At 41.9% G+C, this 18,790-nt stretch overlaps 1 protein-coding gene across 4 annotated transcripts; it reads left to right on the top strand.

The window, feature by feature from the left end:
- Positions 1 to 791: 791 nt before the first annotated feature.
- Positions 792 to 13,799, top strand: si:dkey-229b18.3 (uncharacterized). 4 transcript variants are annotated; one of them, XM_011489867.3, is made up of 7 exons: positions 792 to 4,066; positions 5,256 to 5,329; positions 5,493 to 5,721; positions 7,369 to 9,266; positions 9,378 to 9,596; positions 10,802 to 10,933; positions 12,896 to 13,799. In XM_011489867.3, the coding sequence occupies exons 1-6, from the start codon at positions 3,730 to 3,732 to the stop codon at positions 10,904 to 10,906; spliced, it is 2,862 nt and encodes a 953-aa protein (XP_011488169.1). In that variant the 5' UTR covers positions 792 to 3,729; the 3' UTR covers positions 10,907 to 10,933; positions 12,896 to 13,799. The 4 variants fall into 4 exon arrangements, with proteins under 4 accessions (XP_011488169.1, XP_011488171.1, XP_011488170.1 ...); XM_011489869.3 differs by having other exon boundaries at positions 9,381 to 9,596; XM_011489868.3 differs by having other exon boundaries at positions 5,496 to 5,721.
- Positions 13,800 to 18,790: the final 4,991 nt, after the last annotated feature.

Consider the following 18,790-nt stretch of genomic DNA (forward strand, 5'->3'; position numbering starts at 1 on the left):
TAATACAAGAAAATCTACATTTTTAGCACATCAATATTAACACAATGTAGTATTTAACTAAGCAGGGGGAATGGACAGCCCCAGCCTGGTTTATGAAAAAACCTTCCCTCTGTGGAAAAATGTGGACAATGAATGAAATAAAAACTACAATGATCCCCCCAAACTTCATTACAGTTGGTGAGGTTGGTGGAGCAACAAGTTAAATGTTTTCTGATTACTAGCTAGCCTGGCAATAAGCCTGTCCAAAGAAGAATGTTTTAAGCCTAACTTTGAATGTAGAAACTGTGTCGGCCTCTCTCACATAAACTGGGAGCTTGTTCCATAAGACAGGGTTCTTATTCGTTTGTGTTCTTTAACTACTTTTCCCCTCATGTTTAGTGTAAAGGAAGCACCGTAATTGAGTCAACAGTCCTTTGGTTATACTCAGTCAGCTTCATGTCACCAAAAATTGTTTTTTATTGCTATGTTTGTGCTTTTAATCTCTATTTCTTTCCATCATGCTTCATATAATGGTAGACACGGCCAGGCAGCTGTGCTGCATAAAAATATTCTTGAAGGTTTAGTAATGCCAACTTTGGGTGTGAAATAATTAAGGGTGGAAAACTTTATCCTAGGCTTTTTTTCCATTCCAAATGAATCTGGATATGTTTAAATCCCATAAATTAAACTTGTGCTGTGGTATTCCTATTGCCTGGAAAATATATAGAAATTGTGGGGGTTCATTCATTTTAATGAATTTTACTCTAGAACTGCGATCTAAGGGGTTAATTGTCCATTTTAGCAGATTTTCTTTTTTAACTTATTTTTTTTTAACTGTTAAGACGGAGAGTATTTTAGCGTAAAAATTTGGGTTTTATCAATATAATTTCAAATCCTGAATAAAGCCTAAAAAATTTCAGAAAGTCCTGGTTACAATATTTTTGACGTCATAATCTATCATAAGAAATTCTATCTTTAGTCTGTTTTGGGGGGAATTTATTTGACAGTCTTTGCAGAACTGTAATTTTATTGACCTCAAGCTGTTATTAAACTAATCCACTGTTGGGCACTTTGTCTTTTTGAAACTTCCATTCATCCCTAAACCATAACTTTTTCTTGAAATGATTCCTTCTGCTTATAAATCAGCTGTTACAAAGGCTCCCCTCCTTCTCTTACAAAGCATAATCTGAACAATATTGGGATGCGTTCTTATTTTTTTATTTCCTTAGCCTCTCTTCCCCTGTAACCTCTAGCTGCTCCCTTCAAGGGTCACCACAGCTCATCTGTCTCCATCTAACCCTCAGCCACCATCATGTCCTCCTTCATCATCAAATCACTGTTCTTCCTTTGAACGTGTCCAAACCATCTCAATCTGCTTCCCTACATTTATCTCCAAATCATCTAACATCAGCTGTTCCACAGACGTATTTAGTCCTGATCCCATCCATTTGTTTCATCAGGCTAAAAGATTCCTGAGAAATAATTCAATTATCTTAACAGATTAGATTTGACTTTAATTTAATCATTTCAAACCCTGAACTTTACCCTTTGGCTTCAAACTACTGATAATGAGTGCAGGTCTGTCAAGTGTGTTCCACAAAACGGTTTTCAAACTCTATATTTAGCTCTGAGCAAGAACAACGTGTTCCTCAGCTCTCTGTGTCATCAGTCCATCCAAAACGGAGTTGATTTATAATCCAATTTGATGGTTTTGTGAAAAGTCCAGTTTACAACTAACAGCAGGGAATAATAGAACAAAGAAATCAAGTCAAAAACTAACGTTATGTCTAATTCAACTCTAAGTCGAAAGGGGAAAAATCTTAAAACTCTGTTTAAAAAAAAGGCTACAAGTGGCCAATGTATTGCTGTTTTTTTAAGGAGTTTGCTTTAACAGAAAGATACCGTTGAGAAAACTTGGTTAAAGAGCAGACAAACGTGAAGAAAAGGAGCTGGATGATGCAATAACACATCACTGCCTGAAATGTAAGCTTTCAAAAATCTTTTGATGGAGAAAAAGGGTTTACTGTCATATTTTAAAAGAAGTCAAGTATAATGAAATATTTCAATTTGATAAATAACAGGAAAATTTGAAATATAGTGGTTGGAATGCATACAGTCGCATACGCATACAGTCTAAATCTAAGTGGATTATCAAAACAAAAAAAGAATCCTATTGTTTGTAAAAGTACACACATTAAATTTGAAAGTTTTTGGGAGTCAAACAGACAGTGGAATTCTTTAAATTTGTAAAAATATATTTTACAATTTTCTAAATTAGAATCTTAAAGATTAGAACTTTTATTCCCAGTACACTACTGTTATTTCCTTTAGGCACAATCCCCTCAAATTTATTGGAAAAAAATAATAATTAAAAAATATATATAAATATATATATATTTGGTTAAATTTGTGTAATGTTATTTCCTATACAATTAATTCTATTGAACAAAATTTAAACGTTTCAAATCTAGCTTAATTCATTTTTTTAAAAGGCATTTGAGTATTTTTTTTAAATATACAAATGTAATGCTTGCATTTCGTCAAGTTACATTTTTTTTGTTTACAAACCTCAGAAAGATAGTATTTTGTTAACATTTTGAAATATAGCTGGACAAATGTTTACAACAGTAGCTTTATTGATTTAAGAAAAAAATCAAATGTAACTGGTTTAACTTGTATACTTGCATCGTGACCGGACACCCTACCTTGCTGTCAAACGACGAGAAGTGACGTGATTGACAGCTTTTCTAACCAATCAGAAGTCACGCAAGCCGAGGATCTTTAAAGCTTCTGCTAATAGCCTTTGTGTGAAGGCGGGGAGCTGTTGGTTCGGCTAGTTTGCTGGTTAGCAACAAACAGAAGGTTACGAGTTTAAAAATGTGGATTTTTTGACCACTAAACTGGCTTTGCGGGAACGATAGGGGAGCTAACTATGTCGGGTTGCCTAACTGGAGCTTGTTGACTTGTTCTGGAGTGGAACTCAAGGCGATTTGGGACGTTTCGGTGCGTTCAGGGTGACAGCCTCGCTTTTCGGGTCGTTAAGTGGCGATGCTTAGCTGATAGCTGCGTCATCATGTTGCTTCCGACTCGAGTTAACGAAAAGAAATCCCAAGTGAACGCCAGAGGTGAGGCTGCCCGCCGTCATCCCGCTGCGGAGGCCACTGCCGACCTTTGAACTCCATGGAAGACGGACTGTCGGCGAGTGGTTGGCGGTGAACGGTGTTTACGTGGACGTTGTTTTGACTTTACATCACTTGGCTCCGGATAGTTGGCGCAATTGTTCCTCCGGCTCTAATTAACCACACTAGTTGGACGGACTGTCAAAGGTTATTATGGAGGCGAAAAATAACTGGAAAAGGTCGACATTTTTGTTCCAAGCAGGGGTGTTGCTCACTGAGAGACGTTGAGATGTTTGTCATGCTTGTTTTAAAGTGAGAAGTGATGCTCTCATGACTGCTACGATAGAAACCGGGCTGCTGATTCCTATCTGGCTTTCTTGATTTTGGTCCGAACTTGCTTTTCGATATCGTTAAATAAATAGCACTGAATTATTTTGATTAGATTTAACTTAAGGGAGGCGTTTTGGAGGTTTTGTTTGGGCTGCTGTCACTACTACACCCACGTGGACTTTACTTCCAGTCGGTGAGTTAAACTTTGAGCCTCCGACTGGGGTTCAGGAGCGACCAAAAGGGTGTTTTTATTTTATTTTATTTTATTTTATTTCTTCTACGGGACCTAAAACCGGTTGAAATGTCCGGTGACTGTACCCACATGAACGCTCACTTCCCCGCCGCAGAGGTCTTTAGTCTGTCCAAAGCCGGTCCGGATGGAGACAGCGTTGTCATGGAGCCCGTGGGGAGCTCGAGTGGGCTTGGATCCCCCGCGCGGTTGTCGGCCAACTTTGAGGTGATCGACGGGGTTCTGTACCGCAAGAAGCTGGAGAAGGGCTTCATAAACTACCGGGAGGTTCTGGGTGATGACCGCAGACACGAGGCCATCTCCACCTTCCACCAGCGGCGGCCGGGCCAGCGGCACCTCTCCCTGGAAGAAACCTACAAATGTGTGGCAGACAACTACTGGTGGGAGGGTAAGTGGCTGTACAGTGTCGTCATGTGTTTTAGGCCCAGAGCTATAGGTTTTTAAATCAATCCAACTAGTCAAAATCGAATTATTGACACATTTTGATTGATGCTTGACGCCCCAGGACTCCAGATGATTCTGATCTTATTTTAGAAATGCAGTATAAAACTCCAAAAATAACCATTTTGGTGACCCATGAGATAACCTCAGGCCAATAAACAAGCTTAAACAAATACAAAAATGCCACAGAAAACCTTTAATCTTTTTTCAAGGCCTTCCTATTCATTTTTTCATCTTCTAAACCCGTTTTTCTCCCTTTTCGGGGTCACGGGGCTGCTGGAGCCTATCCTGGCCACTTGTGGGCGAAGGAAGGGGGACATCCTTGACAGGTCGTCAGTCGGGCAACAAATCGCACGCACATTCACACATAAGGACAATTTAGATTAACCAACAAACCTATGAAGCGTGTTTTCGGACGGGGGGAGGACGCCGGAGTCCCCGGAGAAAACCCACACATGCACGTGGAGAACATGCAAACTACACACAGAACGGCCCCCCATTGGTGTGCTGGTTCAGGTCCCCCAGCCGGCTTTACGTCTGACGGTTGCTTCCGCCAAGTGTGTTCATTTCTGATCAATCAGAATTTGTCTGCCTTTAACCCCCACATAAACGTCACTGTTGTTTTCTATCATTTAACAAGAAATCTTTAAAGTGTTTCTGTCCTTACAGTTCCATCCATTTACTGACTACAGTTCCAGTAAATGGATGAAGACACAGCAACACCCAAATAAAATTGGAACAACTAGAAAACACACACAGTCCTGTAATATAAACTGACAACAGTTTTCCAACCGAAACCTTTTTATCCTTAGTGGAAAAGCAGAAAAACTTCCACACCTTTGGTGGACATTTTTTCAGAACCCTCCCGAAAAGACTTCTCTGCCATCCTAGAAAGACTATTATGACGTCACACAAAGTTGTTTTCTCAGAACTTTTTTCTGTAAACGGCATTGAATCGTCGATGTCGGACATCACAAATTTTTTTTCAGGAACAGATTCCAAATTTCAGAGTATTCAGATACTCATCACTTAAGTACAGGATAGTGATTACTTTGACCGTTTATTCTGTGTTTAACCTTTTATGTAATGTTACCATGCAGCTCTATACTCATTTTGTTGTCATGTTCGTCCAACAGGAATGTACTTCCAGATCAGAGACTTTGTCCTCTGCTGTCCGCGGTGTCAGAGTCAGCACAGGAAGAAACTAGAGGTAAGACATTCGCTCCCAACTGGCAGCCAGCATTGTTCCGAGCCCGTCATCAGATTCTTCGCTCCCTTGGGTCTAATTTTTATTTCTTCTCACTTTTCTCAAACATGGACTTTCTTGTGTGTGTGAATCCCTGCAATGACGGCTCTCTGTGGTTTCCTTTCAGCAGCTGAAGGGCAGGAGATGTGTGACAAAGATGATCGCGAGCCATGGCACTGATGTGCTGAGCAAGCTGAGGAGTCAGCGGGAGGCGGGGCTTTTCTGTGACATCACCCTGCGGACTAACGGACGCTCCTTCTCAGCTCACAGGGCCGTTCTGGCGGCCGTCAGTGACCACTTTCAGGAAATATTCACAGAAATGGATTCGAGCAATAAAGCAGACATTGATCTCACTGGTAAGCCCTCCCAGAAAAATCCTATTGTGATTTTCTAAATTATTTTTTTAAAAGATATCCTTTTATTTTTTGCTTTGAGCGGATGTGAATGAACCAACATAAACAGGGAGAGTTTAACAGCTTTGAGTGCGCTCACCATGGTCAAAAAGAGGAAAGCATAATAAGCAAAGCTTTAAATCACCATGGTAACGGTTAAATAACCGCACAGCCTCTATTGTGTTTTAGCAGAGGTAACAAAAGTACAAGCGAGTTTATTTTAAAAAAAATAAAACAAAATCAAAGAAAAGTGATGATCACTTCTTTTGCCAGGTATTTTAAATGTTACATAATGTTTGAGTCATTTTTTGTATCCAAACCTGAAATATGTTTTAGGTCTTTAATGGGCTCTAACATGATAACTAGATATGTAGTTGACATTAAATAAAGTTAAAATGATGTCTTAAAAAATGCAGATATGTGTGCTATATGATAATAGAACTGTTTTGACAGTTTATTGTTATTTAGGTGTTATTTTTATTATTATTATTTTAGTTTTTGCAGCTTTTACTCCTAGTTTGAGTTGTTTACCTTCTTCTTTTACAACTGATGTATATTATCTGCAAACAATCACTTCCTGTTCTGGCCAGTTTTTGTTGTCGCATCATTTTTTAAAAATGAGAAGCCTTCAGTCAATGTTTCAAGTTTGGACATTTTTATATAGAAAGAGTTTAAAATGCACGTTAATGTATGTCCAGAGAAGTTAAGGTTTTAAAGCCTATCATATATAATGAGTGCAGCTTTGATCTAGTCTCTGTCCACATTCTTTAATGTGATTTTGTACTAGTAACAAAAAAAAACAAGAAACAAATTTACACGTTTTCACTTTAGTACCTAGATCCTTACAGCTTATTTATAGCTGACTGTAAAGTGTTTCTTTTTATGCATAAAACAATAGTATTTCAACAAGTTTGAGGGCAACATTTCACGTGGGGAGATATTAAATTTACCCTGACAACATGTTAAAGAGGTATTTCTAAAATTCAGTGATTCTTTCTTTGTATTCGTTGTCAGGAAGGGCCGCCTGTTTGTTCCCAAATTAACCCATAATTAAGATGTTTCTTTTCATAAATAATAGCTTTGTAAATGAATGTTATTAGATGATGCGGTGTTCCCTCGTTTATCGCAGGAGTTGCATTCTAAAAATACCCGTCGTTGGATGAAATCTGCTCAGTAATCTTTATTTTTTACAATTCCAGATGCTGTAAGTCCTCACTGCACACTTTTCTCACACAGACATGGATATTTTCAAACGTTTCTCCTCTTTAAACTCTCAAAGTTCAAATCTTCTTAAAAATAAATAAATCCAGTGTTATAAAATGAAAACAGAGATCTCATCGCGATCAACGATTTCTGTAAATTTGGTCAGATAATCACATTCTGTACTGGAGACGTGGCATAGAGGAGGTCGATTGACAGGACTACAGCCAATCAAGACACAAAATAAAATAAAAAAGGAATGCAAAACTGTCCAAAAAATAATCGGCAAAATAGCAGGTGAACCACAAAAATAGAAGGAAGACTCGATGTCGTTTCTGCTTGTTTTTGTTCACACAAGCCTCCTCTTTAAACTGCTGCATGTTGGATCTTCCTGTCTAATTTGTCCCCCAGGTTTTAACGAGGACGGTCTTCTGTCCCTGCTGGACTTCTCCTACTCCTCCACTCTGTCCGTTCGTCAGGAGGACTTGCCGGAAGTGTGCGCCATGGCTCGCCACCTGGGCATGTGGCCCGCAGTGGAGGCCTGCTGCGCCCTCCTTAAAGAGCAGGAACGGCAGCTCCACCCAGGCAAAGCCTTCATCTCTGCTTTGGGACTGGACAACATGAACGACAGCCTCCGCCTAACGCTGGACGAGTCGTTACATGAAAGTCCCAAACGCAGTCTGCGTAGAATGCCAAAAACTGACGGCCACAATGGCTTTCCTCAGAGTCCCGTGCACAGGATGAAGCTCATGGACTTTAAATCTCCCTCCTCCAAAAAGGCTGCTATACCCCGTCACGCCTCCTCCCAGTCACACAGTTACTCCCCCATATCCCCGTCAAACACCCGTCTTCTCCGCTCCTCTCCCGGAGCTTCAAAGCAGGTTCAGAAACTTTTCCCCGTCCCAGAGACCCCCCGGAAGAAGAGAAAACCTCACTCCATCACTCAGCTGTCACGCACGTCCAGGCTCAGACCCAACACTGCCTGTAGTCCTGTGAGGGTTAAGCAGGAAGGGGAGGAGGTTGGAGAGGATGAGGAGGATTATGCAAGAGCACAGGAGAAGTACAAACTCATGAACGTGCTGGGGCTGCAGCGGACCGCCCTCCTCCCCAGACCAGAGGACCTGATTGGCTGGAGACAAAAGAAACGACTGCGGAAGTTGAAGGCCAACAACTATTCACTAACCAAGAGGCGGAAGCCCCGATTGTCCTCCCCAGTGCTGTCATACAGTGACATACCTTTGTCAATTCCACTCTGCAACCCAGTTAACACCAGACTCCTTAAAAAGTCTGTCAAGTCCAAGCCTGTGGGCTCCGTGGAGCAGATAGCTGCCAAGAGGAGGAAGAGTGTCCAGCCTCGTGTTCCTCCCTCAGACAGGAGCATGAGGAGTAAAGGGGTGTTGCCAGACCTGTTCCAGCGACCCTCCTTTGGGGGGAGGGAGCTCAGACAGTCGGTGAGGAAGGGCGATGGTGGCCGCTCTCGGGCCCAGCAGCCTCTCCGTCGAAAAGCCAAGCAGCCCCCGGTGAGAAACACCATCAGGATCAAAACGGAGCCAGCCGAGTGCTCCGTCTCAAGCCTTAGGCCCTCGCCACAGCACCACGGAGGATACACGCCTCTCAGATCCTCGCCGAAGACCCGGGCCAAGACTGCGGCAGCGAGAGAAACCGTTAAAACTCTGCGTTATAACAGCAGCCGAATGGTGACAAAAAGCAGACGAGGCTCCGCAAAAGACACGGGCAAGATGAAGGTCAAGTCCAGGGAGAAGGCGGGAATCCAGAGCCCCAAGGGCACCGTGGGGGTGGAAACAAAAATCAAGGACGCTGAAGTGAACGGGCTCCAGTTTTCTGAGCATTTGCCTCAGCCGTCCTTTTACAGCCACCCCATGTACAAAGCCATTAAAGAGGAGCCGGCAGAGCCGGTGCCAGTTGCCGGGCCGTTCCCCGATCCTCCTTCCCCGGACTTGGGCAAACGCCAGAGCAAGCCCCCCATCAAACTGCTGGACTCCGGCTTTCTGTTCAGCTTCTGCCGGCCAACGGGGGGGCCCATGTCGGCGCTGAAGAAAGAGGAGGAGAGTGTGGACATTTGCTTAACGCGCTCAGTGTCGCAAGTTGGGGAGAAATTCAAGGCAGAGGAGTCTCCCTACAGGAATCTAAGAGCCAGGAGGAGGCCTGTCCTGCCTGTGGTGAAGAGGGAGAGGGAGGAGAGGACGCTGACCCAAAGCCAGGCCCGAAGACACGCATCCAAATCTCCAAAGACCACCTTAAATCTGGCCCACTGTTCCAGGTCACAGGCTGCACGGACAATGACAAAGGTACACAGTGGCTCATTATAGAGCGTAGTCTAGATCCCTGTGATCTGCAACGTAAATATTTGAGGTTTTTGTTGATCAAATATCTTCTCTCAACCATAATTATCTCTCCAGCAGCCGTCTCGGCTCACAGATGTGGGTGGCCGGAGCTGCTCCGTGCTGGATTCCGTTCGTCGAGCTCGCCTAAAGCAGCTTCGGGGGCCTCGCAGTCAAGCCCCCAAAGCTCCAAAGACGGCCCACGCCTGTCTGCAGTGCTCGGCTGACTACAAAGACTGTGTGGCTCTAATTATGCATCGCCTCAGGCACATCGAAGGGAAGCACTGGCCGTGTCCGGTAAGCGCCGCCTGGCTTGACTGTAGGAACTGGAAGCGCTTGACTGTTGCGGGTGGAACCGCTGTCCAGCTGAGGCGCGGCCAGGGATGGCGCCGGCGACTCTTACAGTCCCAACTTAGGCTTTGTAAATTCGTTCATCCTCGCAGAAAGTCCTGCTTTGAGTTTAAAAACAAGACCAAGAGAAATTAGTCACAAGCTGGTTTTTATGACCCACAGGCGCTACTCGCCTTCACCTTCACCGCCTGCTTCTGACCCGCCCTCAGTGGCTGAGTGGCGGCTAAATGCCCCTCCCTCTCCCCTTCTGCCTTGGCTGCCCTGATCAGAGCCGCATGAGACGAATTTACGAAAAAGAGACTTTTTCCAACACGGTGGCTTCTGCATTGGTTTATTTCAACCATTTAAGGTTTTGGTCGCCTGGCGGTGACGAACTGGTCTATATCATTTTAGAAGAATCTCTAAAAGTTTAGATTACCATGGCAACTAAGGTTTTTGTTAACTAAGCCCAAAATTCCTTTTGGACCATTTATTGTTCAGCCTCCATGAAGAAACATTTAGAACAGCAGAAGACTAAAGGGACCCAAAACAAACGCTGATGATAAATACATTTTATGTCTTTACATCTAAAAGAACTGAGCTTTTCTAGCTGTAAATTTTCGTCTCACTGTTTCTTCAGGAAAATCTACAAAAATATTTCATGTTTTTTTTTCTTTTTTTAAACACAAGTGAAGCAATAAGATAAATTAATAATATTTAAAATGTTATATTAATATTATGCTGTCAATCATCCGTCCTCTTGCATTGCAATTCTCAGGTTTCATCAGTGTTGATAAAGACTTTCGCCTTGATTTTTAATGTATTAGTATGTATGTAGACATCGTTACATTTTATATATACTTTTCTTTTAGTATTTTCTAAATACTTTTCTTTGACTATAAAAGAATCAAATCAAACTATTTCAGTGCTTTAACTTTTGGCATTTCTCATTGGGAAGACATTGGATTTTTGTAGATTTCTAATAGTTTTAAACCCATTAGCCGCCGCCAATGATGACCCATGTTTTTATTTAAAATATAACATTCAGTCAAAGCGACTCATGACTCACAAATCGGCACTAAGCTAAAGAAGAGAGCAGCAGAAATGAGGTTTTTTTTCTGACGGCGATGCGCCGACAGTCTGGCTCATCCTCCGTCTCGTCTCCTCCGCAGCTCTGCAGCAAGACGTTCTTCCGACTGAGAAACGTCCGTAATCACATCCGCACCCACAAACCCAAGCTGTATAAATGCCGCAGCTGCATCGCTGCCGGTTCTTGAGGCGGCTGCCGGAGGACGGATGCAGAGGTAGGTGAAAGCTGAGCCTCACCAGCCTCTCTGGTGGAGCGGATGTGTGATGTGAAGCTGCTAACGGGGTTTGATGGAGGATTTTAGTCTGGTGTTTTATTTGTCTGTTTGTTTCTCAGTCGTACATCATGGGGGTGTCCTGATCAGGTTTTTTTTTGGCCCCCGTCTGATTCAGTGTCATTAGAATTTTAGAATCTACCAATACAGAGTTCAGATCCGATTAAAAGATGAACAAATGTAATAAACAGATCCAGAACAGATTCAGCTTCTTTCATTATTTAACACCTAAGCAGATCACTTTTGTGAAGCAGCATAAACAATCAAGCAAAAACAGAACAACTATTTTAAATAACTAGTAAAATTAGGTGCTGATTAGTCATGTAAGAAAGTTTAGTTGGTGATTTTTTTTCCTTATTTCTTGACCATTTTTAATCTGACGTGATTCATATCCATTAAAAACTAAAACTGACTTTTTCCCAAAATCGTTGGATTGTTATGAGTAGTTATTTTTTCACTTTGTAGACTTCTCCTTTGGCAGCCATCTTTGCATTTAATTTTAACACACAAAAAACAATATTTATTTTTCAAAGGCTGTTGTTATTTGTATGTGTTTACGTGCAGCCAGAACCAAAAGTGATGTAAATGTATGTTTGCCACAGGAACGCATGGCTGCATCGGCTGCATCGGCTGCACATGTTTAAGTGCGTCTAACGCTGTATGTCGTTTAAAATTCAACTTAAAGTCCCATTATCTGTTATGCGCCCAGGTGTGTGAAATGTCTTCTCCACATGTGATCCGTCCCCTGGAGGGGCGGTGAGTAGCAGAAACAGCCGCACTCGGGAACCATTTGGTGGTTTAACCCTAACCGTGACCCGTAACCCTAACCCGTCCTCTGGGTCCGTGCAGACAACACTTTCTTATTTAAATGTCTTTGAATCTCACTGTTTAATGCTACGGTCACAAATACAGCTGCCGCCGTGTGATGGGGAGGCGTCCGCACGATCTTCAAGTTCTGATGCCACTGCATGATTTTTTTTTTTTGCAAATCGTTGACGTAGTCATGAATGTAGGAGGCGACCGACAGTCGGGCTGGAATGGCACCATTAGGAATGTTGGCGGCCACAGGGTGGTGGCAGCCGGATTGCCGGCCGGCAGCAGGTCTCGTTGGATGATGTGTGAACGTCTCCTGATAGCAGCCGCTACTGGCTGCCAGCCGCCCGGTAGCCTGGAGGGGGGATTAAAAAAAAAAGCGGGTCATTCTGCACCACTGGTCATTCCCAACTCTGATTTTGAGCATGCCTTATGATTTACAGTCTATAAATCTCCCCTCATGTAGGAGTAGTGCTGCAACTCTACGATTTCTAACAATCGGACCGTGGCAGTGAGATTGCAGCATGGTGGCATTCTGATGGGGGCTGGAGGGGGGCGTTTTAATGGGGCCTTGGAGACCCTCCTATCAGTCTATTATGACGCTGCTGCATTCCTGCCACCCGCCTGCCGCTGGACTGCCACCGCTCAACCTCAAATGTGCCCGGGCGACCACTGACCGATGTCAAAAAGTCGTCTGGTCGCCGTAAAGTTTGAACGTTTTCTGAAAACCTCCGCAGCGTGGAGTGGAACACGCGCCTGCCGCCACACGGCCACCCGCCAAATTTACTGAAAAACGTGCATTTAGGTCACTGCGCTGTGGCATTTGGGGAAATGCGACCTATAGTCTGCTTTAAGTCAAACCAATAAAGATACTTGCTGTCAGTTTTAAACATTTTTCTAAAAAGTTCTTGAAGTCTTTAGAATAAGAATAAAACACATATTTGATGCCTGGTTGGGATGCAGCATCTGATTTTGGTGGAGTCTGCAACGACACGATCGGGCCTCAATCTCTGACCACGTTATCGGTTCGGGACATCCCCAGTCTTTGACCGGTTCGACTTTTTTGCGTTAACGGCCCTATTTGTCTCCCAGGATGAAGGCCGCTGGCGTCTCGCCGCCAGAGAAAAGCCTGAAGGACCAGGACGGATCTGCAGCTTCTCCGAATCCTCCCACGCGAAGCACAGCGGTCTGTGGGGAGGCGGCTCTCCTCTCCGTCCCGATAAATGAAACGTCTGGGGTTTCATTTGATTTTCTAAGTTAAATACCGAACCAAAATTGCTGTCCCTGTTTGCTTTTCAATAAATAACAACAGGTGAAACTTGAACATTTACACTCAGGGGCGGGGAATGCGACGCCACAGCATAGAAAGATTTTAACGTCACACTTGTGTACAAAATAAAGTGTAAAGCGATTGTTACAGCTGTCCCCGCTATCCATGGTTACCTTTATTTTTCTATGTATAGACGATTGTCGAGTGCACTTATTGTAGCTTGGTGTAAACCTAAGAGGCGGTGATGAAACTGAAGGTTTTGGGGAGGGGGTCGGACGGTGAAATACTTGAAGTGATGCAAGCGCTGGAGCCTTTCCTCTGAGTGTCTCAGTCAGTCTTTGTCCTTCGGTGTGTTAACCTCTAAGCAACTCGTCCTTTTGTATTGGTCTTACTACTCTCAGCCAGTCCAGGAGTCGGGGTTTAAACGTCACGGGGAGGGGGGCAGGATGGCGACACCACTGCATGCACATTTTACAGATCATTTCTAGGCCACTGATTTTCTAAGGCTGGCTGTTTTAAAAAGGGAAACGTTTGGTTTTAATGTGAATTTCTTAAAGTTATTGACTGCAGATGTTTTCCTTAACACCTTTGCTCTACTTAAAAAGTTCTACTGAGTAAATGCAATGTGCACATACAGAGATGTTTATGTATCATGAATTGATTTTAGAAATAAATGAGCTGTCTCTTGCTATCTGTTGAAAAGAAATAAATACATTTTGCCTTTTATGTTTGGGTATTTTTCATTACAGTTCACCAATTATAGGAAATGTTTACTGCATATAAATAAAGTTTAATTCTAACAGTCTTGCAACTAAATTCTTGTTTTAAAAAAAACCTTTTTACTATGAAAATTAGTGGATGAATTAATTATTTTTAAAGCATTCATAAGTTATATTAGGTCCAAGTGATTCAGAGAGGGCAGCCTTAATGCTAGTTTCTATGTTTATCCCATGGAGGGAAATATAAAAAAATAACAGAAAAGTTTCTTCTCAAAGATAGAAAAAAAAAAAGTCAACATCCATCATAGACTTTTTAAAAGAAAGCTATGGTTTGTGTCAGTACAGTTGATTTTCCTTTTATAAGAGAGGTTTTTAAAAGTTGCTGTGAGGCAACATTTATTTAAGAAGCTTGTTTCATAGATGGATGTCACAAAAAAGCCCAAAAAATAACGTTTTTTACTTAATGCATATTAAAAAATGATCAAAAAGAAAAATTTGTTACCGGTAAAGATTTTGCAAAAGGTTTTGTTAAGCCACAATGTCACACTTCCCCCTTTAGAAACACAAAAATACTTTTTGATATTCAAAAAGTTCCGTTAAAAAAAAGAAGTTAAAAGTTAGTTAAGATACTTTTTGATATTCTTTTTTCTACTGTTTTGTCCCTTTTTGGGGTCACAGGGCTGCTGGAGCCTATCCTGTCCCCTTGTGGGCGAAGGCAGGGGACATCCTGGACCGTTCGCCAGTCTGTCGCAGGGTCACAATCACACCTAGGGACAGTTTAGAGTTGCCAATTAATCTGAAGCATGTTTTGGGACGGTGGGAGGAAGCCGGAGAGAACCCACGCATGCACGGGGAGAACACGCAAACTCCACACAGAAATAAACTTTGTTTCATAAAAAAAAAATAAACACAAAGAGAAAATAGCCTTAAAAATCTGAAATAGGTTTTACCTTTAGACAGAGGTTTACACAACTTCCTTTCAAAATAAAAGACAAGGTGTCACGTAGGAACTTGTCAATGTAGAAAACATAGTGAAACACTCAGGTGATGGGTAGTGTGATGCCAGCAGTAATTAAAAAACATTTACATTCATCTCAGCCAAAAAAACGTCAATTTAACTAACAATTAGCATTATGGGTAGCCAGGAGTCTAGCATAGTGATACATGTTTCATTCTTCAACTGTTTGTGAATGAGTGGAATCAAGTTTGAGTTAGTTTACTTTAATTTTGACATTACAAACACTTTTTAAAATTCACAACTTTTTATCGTTTATTCAACCAAAGAGCCACACGTGACTCCAGAGCTGCAGATTGCAGACTACGTTTATTTATTTTTTTATACTTGTGTCAGTGATTTTAATAAGAATAAGAAGCAAAAAATGTAAAATTTTGATTAATCTGCAGGTGTTGAGCATCTGTTGAAAACTTTGGATCCCTCCTATGTTTAGAAGATTCGGACAGAAAAATTTCTTTATTCTGCAAAGATGTGATGGAGGCGGGGCTTTTAGGGACAATCCTTCTGGAGGCGAAGCCCATGACAAAACAGTAGAATGTTTTGTATGGCTTCCCTTTCCACTTCCATTCTGTATTCTCCAAATCATTTGGGATACTGTTGAATTTGTTGTCTTCTCCTTTCAGCTCTCAGGCTGCAGTCCAGGAGGAAGCTGCAGCTTTTCAGCAGCTCCCTGATCCTCAAACTGCTCTGCATTTGGAAAAGAGAGAGACGTTTTCAGCAGATGTCTCACGGTAATGAGTGCGCTCATTAGGAAAGGCAAACAAAGGAAGTCGGGGCGGCTTTAATCATTCCAGAGGTACAGTCTGGAAAATGCTCCAAATGTTTACATCCATATAGAATGGGCTCTCAAGTTGGAAATCTGATAGATGAGTTAAAATGGAAAAGCTTTTCAGAAAAACAGAAAAAGAGCAACCAAGCATCACTGAGTTTCATTAACAGACCGATGAAAGGATTCCTGTTGTGTTTCCATGAATGAAATATGACAAACAGAAGTAGCTAAGTGAAACCTTTTGTGCATTTAGGCACAGTTCATTTAGAATAGTTGCCATTCAGAAGCATAGAATATTTTTTTTGTTTCATTAAATAGCTAGAAAATATGTTGAGACAAAAACATTATTGTAATAAGAACTTTATTTTTTTAGTTTGAACAGATTTTTTGGAGATTCAGAAGCATAGAATATTTTTTTTGTTTCATTAAATAGCTAGAAAATATGTTGAGACAAAAACATTATTGTAATAAGAACTTTATTTTTTTAGTTTGAACAGATTTTTTGGAGGACTTTCACTATATTCAGGACATCTTAAATAAACAGAGGACTGACTATCATTTGAGATGAGACTACCTTTTTTAATCCTTATGGGGTCCAGATGACCCGATCCTTACATTGACGTGTTCTCCCTACCATGACAAAGGTGGATAAAGGTGGAAAGATTTCATGTAATCCATGGACACCAGTGAAAATCACAAATCATTGAAGAAAAAAGGTTCAGTGCACTGTCTAGTGGGTCTAGATGACCCCACTCCCAATGTTAGAGTGCCTAGGATAGCACAAGGGTTAACCAAGGTTTTTAGTGCTTTTCATGACTCGTTTTGGAAACTATTTACAACGTCTAGAAAAAGCAAGCATAGGCTTGGCAAAAAAGAAAAGAAATCTTGTAAATCAGTGTACTAAAAAGTTTTTTTGATGCTGACAGAAAAAAATGTCCCAACATTTTCTTGGAAAGAACATTTTTTGGTTAAAAAATCAGAATACTGTCAGGGCTCCGCGAGGGTTCATAGCTGACTTCAAGATCAGATAAATAAGAAGGCGCAAGACCATCAACACATTTAAAAACTGCTAAAAGTATCTTAAAGTCAGTCCTGAAGCTTTAGTCCATTGAAGTTTATTTCTACTGAAAAGCAAAGTTTTTTGTTGTTGTATTGCCATCATAATTGGAAAATTTGCCCTCTGCTTTTCACCCACAACCAGTGTATAGTTAAGCATTTCTGTTGGTTGTTCATCCTTAAAAGCATATTTTAAGAATCGTTTAATGATTTATTAACATTGAGACATCCTGTGATTCCAACTGTTGTTGCTCATCCCCGTACTAAGCAGGGAGAAGCGATCAAACTTGATGTAAGCATTCATATACTTTGTTTTCTCACACTTTTAAAGAAAAGAGACAAAGTCTTTCTTTTTCAGAAAAATGATGCAATAAACAACAAAAAAATGACTTTGCGTTTTATGGTTCTGGATAACTTTTAATGTTACTGATCATAAAATCCAAATCAGTCGCCTGGAAATGCTGATTACCCCACAAGGGTAACCTGGAGAAATCGCATTCAAGACACATCAAAATATGTTGCGGCGTTCCACAAGGCAGCTGCCTAAACCCCCTATTATTCCTGCCTTACAGATAAATGCTGCTGAATGAATACACCTTGATAGAGCAGAAAGGAGGTGTTGTGGCAGCAAAACAAGCTGATGAGCAAAAACTTTACATAAAAAACCAAAAACCTCTTCAGTCTAGAAGAAACACATAAAGTTTTCCATTTTAAAGGCTCTGAAAAGGACTCCTGAAAACATTAGTGTACTTTTTACTGCCCTGTCAAAACAACAGACATCAAATGATGCCAGAACACAAATTGGCTTTGAGATAAATGTAACATTTCTTGTTGCATACATTGCTGTCAGATTTACCTTACACAATAATTATCTGCTGCTGGTCTATCAAAGGCTCCAGCTCTGACTAAAAGGACAGAAGGGTCACTTTTCCTTCTATCATGTAAGTGATGAAACTCCGAACCTTGAGATAAATGGCCAGATTGTTAAATATTTAAACAGATTAACCCTAACCCAAATGAACACAAATCATGATTATTTTTGCATTTGTTGCATCCATCCATCCATTAACCCTATCTATCCCTTTGAGGGTTATGGAGCCACCTGCACAGATCAACAGTCTGTTACAAGGCTTGTTGCATCAGATTTTGCACATTTCCCGATCATCTTTTTAGTTTAATAGCATTTGTAAACGTTTGTATTCGTTTCAATAATCGTTTCCATTTGGGTTTATTGTCACGTTTTTGTTCAAAATGACCGCTTTTTTTTTCTTTCTTTCTGCATTTCCATTTAATTTTTTTCTTTTTTCAGGCAGGCGTTTACTTACCTTTACCCAAAGTTGACACTAGATGGCAGCCTGCACCAGAAAAAGCACATTGCTGAAAAATAACAATGAGCCTTCAATGCAAAATGGTTCCAGTATATTAACCTCCTGAAGACACTTTCAGTGCTCCTTATTATTTGTGTGGATCATCATCTCACATTTGTCGTTTGGTATTCAGTGCATCATGTGAATAATGTCAGGGCTGTTTGTGAAACGTCTTTAGAAACGTGGATATCAGAAGAGGTCGGGTTGCAGCTCAGCGTTTGCATGTTTATCTGTGCTTGTGCGTGATGGAGGAGACGCTTCGCTGCAGTTTGGATTCATTACCCGAAAGAGGGGCTGGAAAACGCGGGGCTGTAATTCCACCAGTGTCGGTGTCTGCTGGAGCTTATTATAGAGCGGGAGTGGAGTGCCTTCACGCTGCAGCTTTATCCGGGGGTGGAGAGATGGGGGGGGGGGGGGGGGGGGCATGGGTGTACTTTTTCAGACTCGGGAGCAGCAAGCGGGGGCTGTCTTTGGGTTACCCGAGCGGTGGCTCCACACGCGGCCTTCTGCGAGTTTAGGGAGCCGTGGAGAGAGCACGCCCAGGAACAGCTGACAATTTATGCGAGAGGGGCCCCCACATTCTCAGAGAGACGGGGGGGGGGGGGGGGTGAGGGGGTAAAGGCGAGACGGGGAGAAGAAAGGAAGAAGGGAGGGTGGATGAGGAGGGTGGGGGCAAAGAGGGAGGGAAAGGAGGCAGTCTTGTTTGTAGCTTGTCAGCAATTGCCTGAGACAAGCTTCCCTCCATGTGTGAACGCTGCTTGGCAGGAATGCTCGGACCGTACCAAGTGGAG

The sequence above is a fragment of the Oryzias latipes genome, chromosome 21 (assembly GCF_053564925.1).
Source record: "Oryzias latipes strain Hd-rR chromosome 21, Olatipes_Hd-rR_3.1".
Lineage (NCBI taxonomy): Eukaryota > Metazoa > Chordata > Actinopteri > Beloniformes > Adrianichthyidae > Oryzias > Oryzias latipes.

What these genes read in the sequence shown, in the direction of transcription:
- si:dkey-229b18.3 (XM_011489867.3), top strand. Translation starts at nt 3,730, where the DNA reads ATGTCCGGTGACTGTACCCACATGAACGCTCACTTCCCCGCCGCAGAG. An exon ending in AGCAGACATTGATCTCACTG is followed by an intron (nt 5,722 to 7,368) that starts GTAAGCCCTCCC and finishes TTTGTCCCCCAG; the next exon opens with GTTTTAACGAGGACGGTCTT. An exon ending in CTGCACGGACAATGACAAAG is followed by an intron (nt 9,267 to 9,377) that starts GTACACAGTGGC and finishes TTATCTCTCCAG; the next exon opens with CAGCCGTCTCGGCTCACAGA.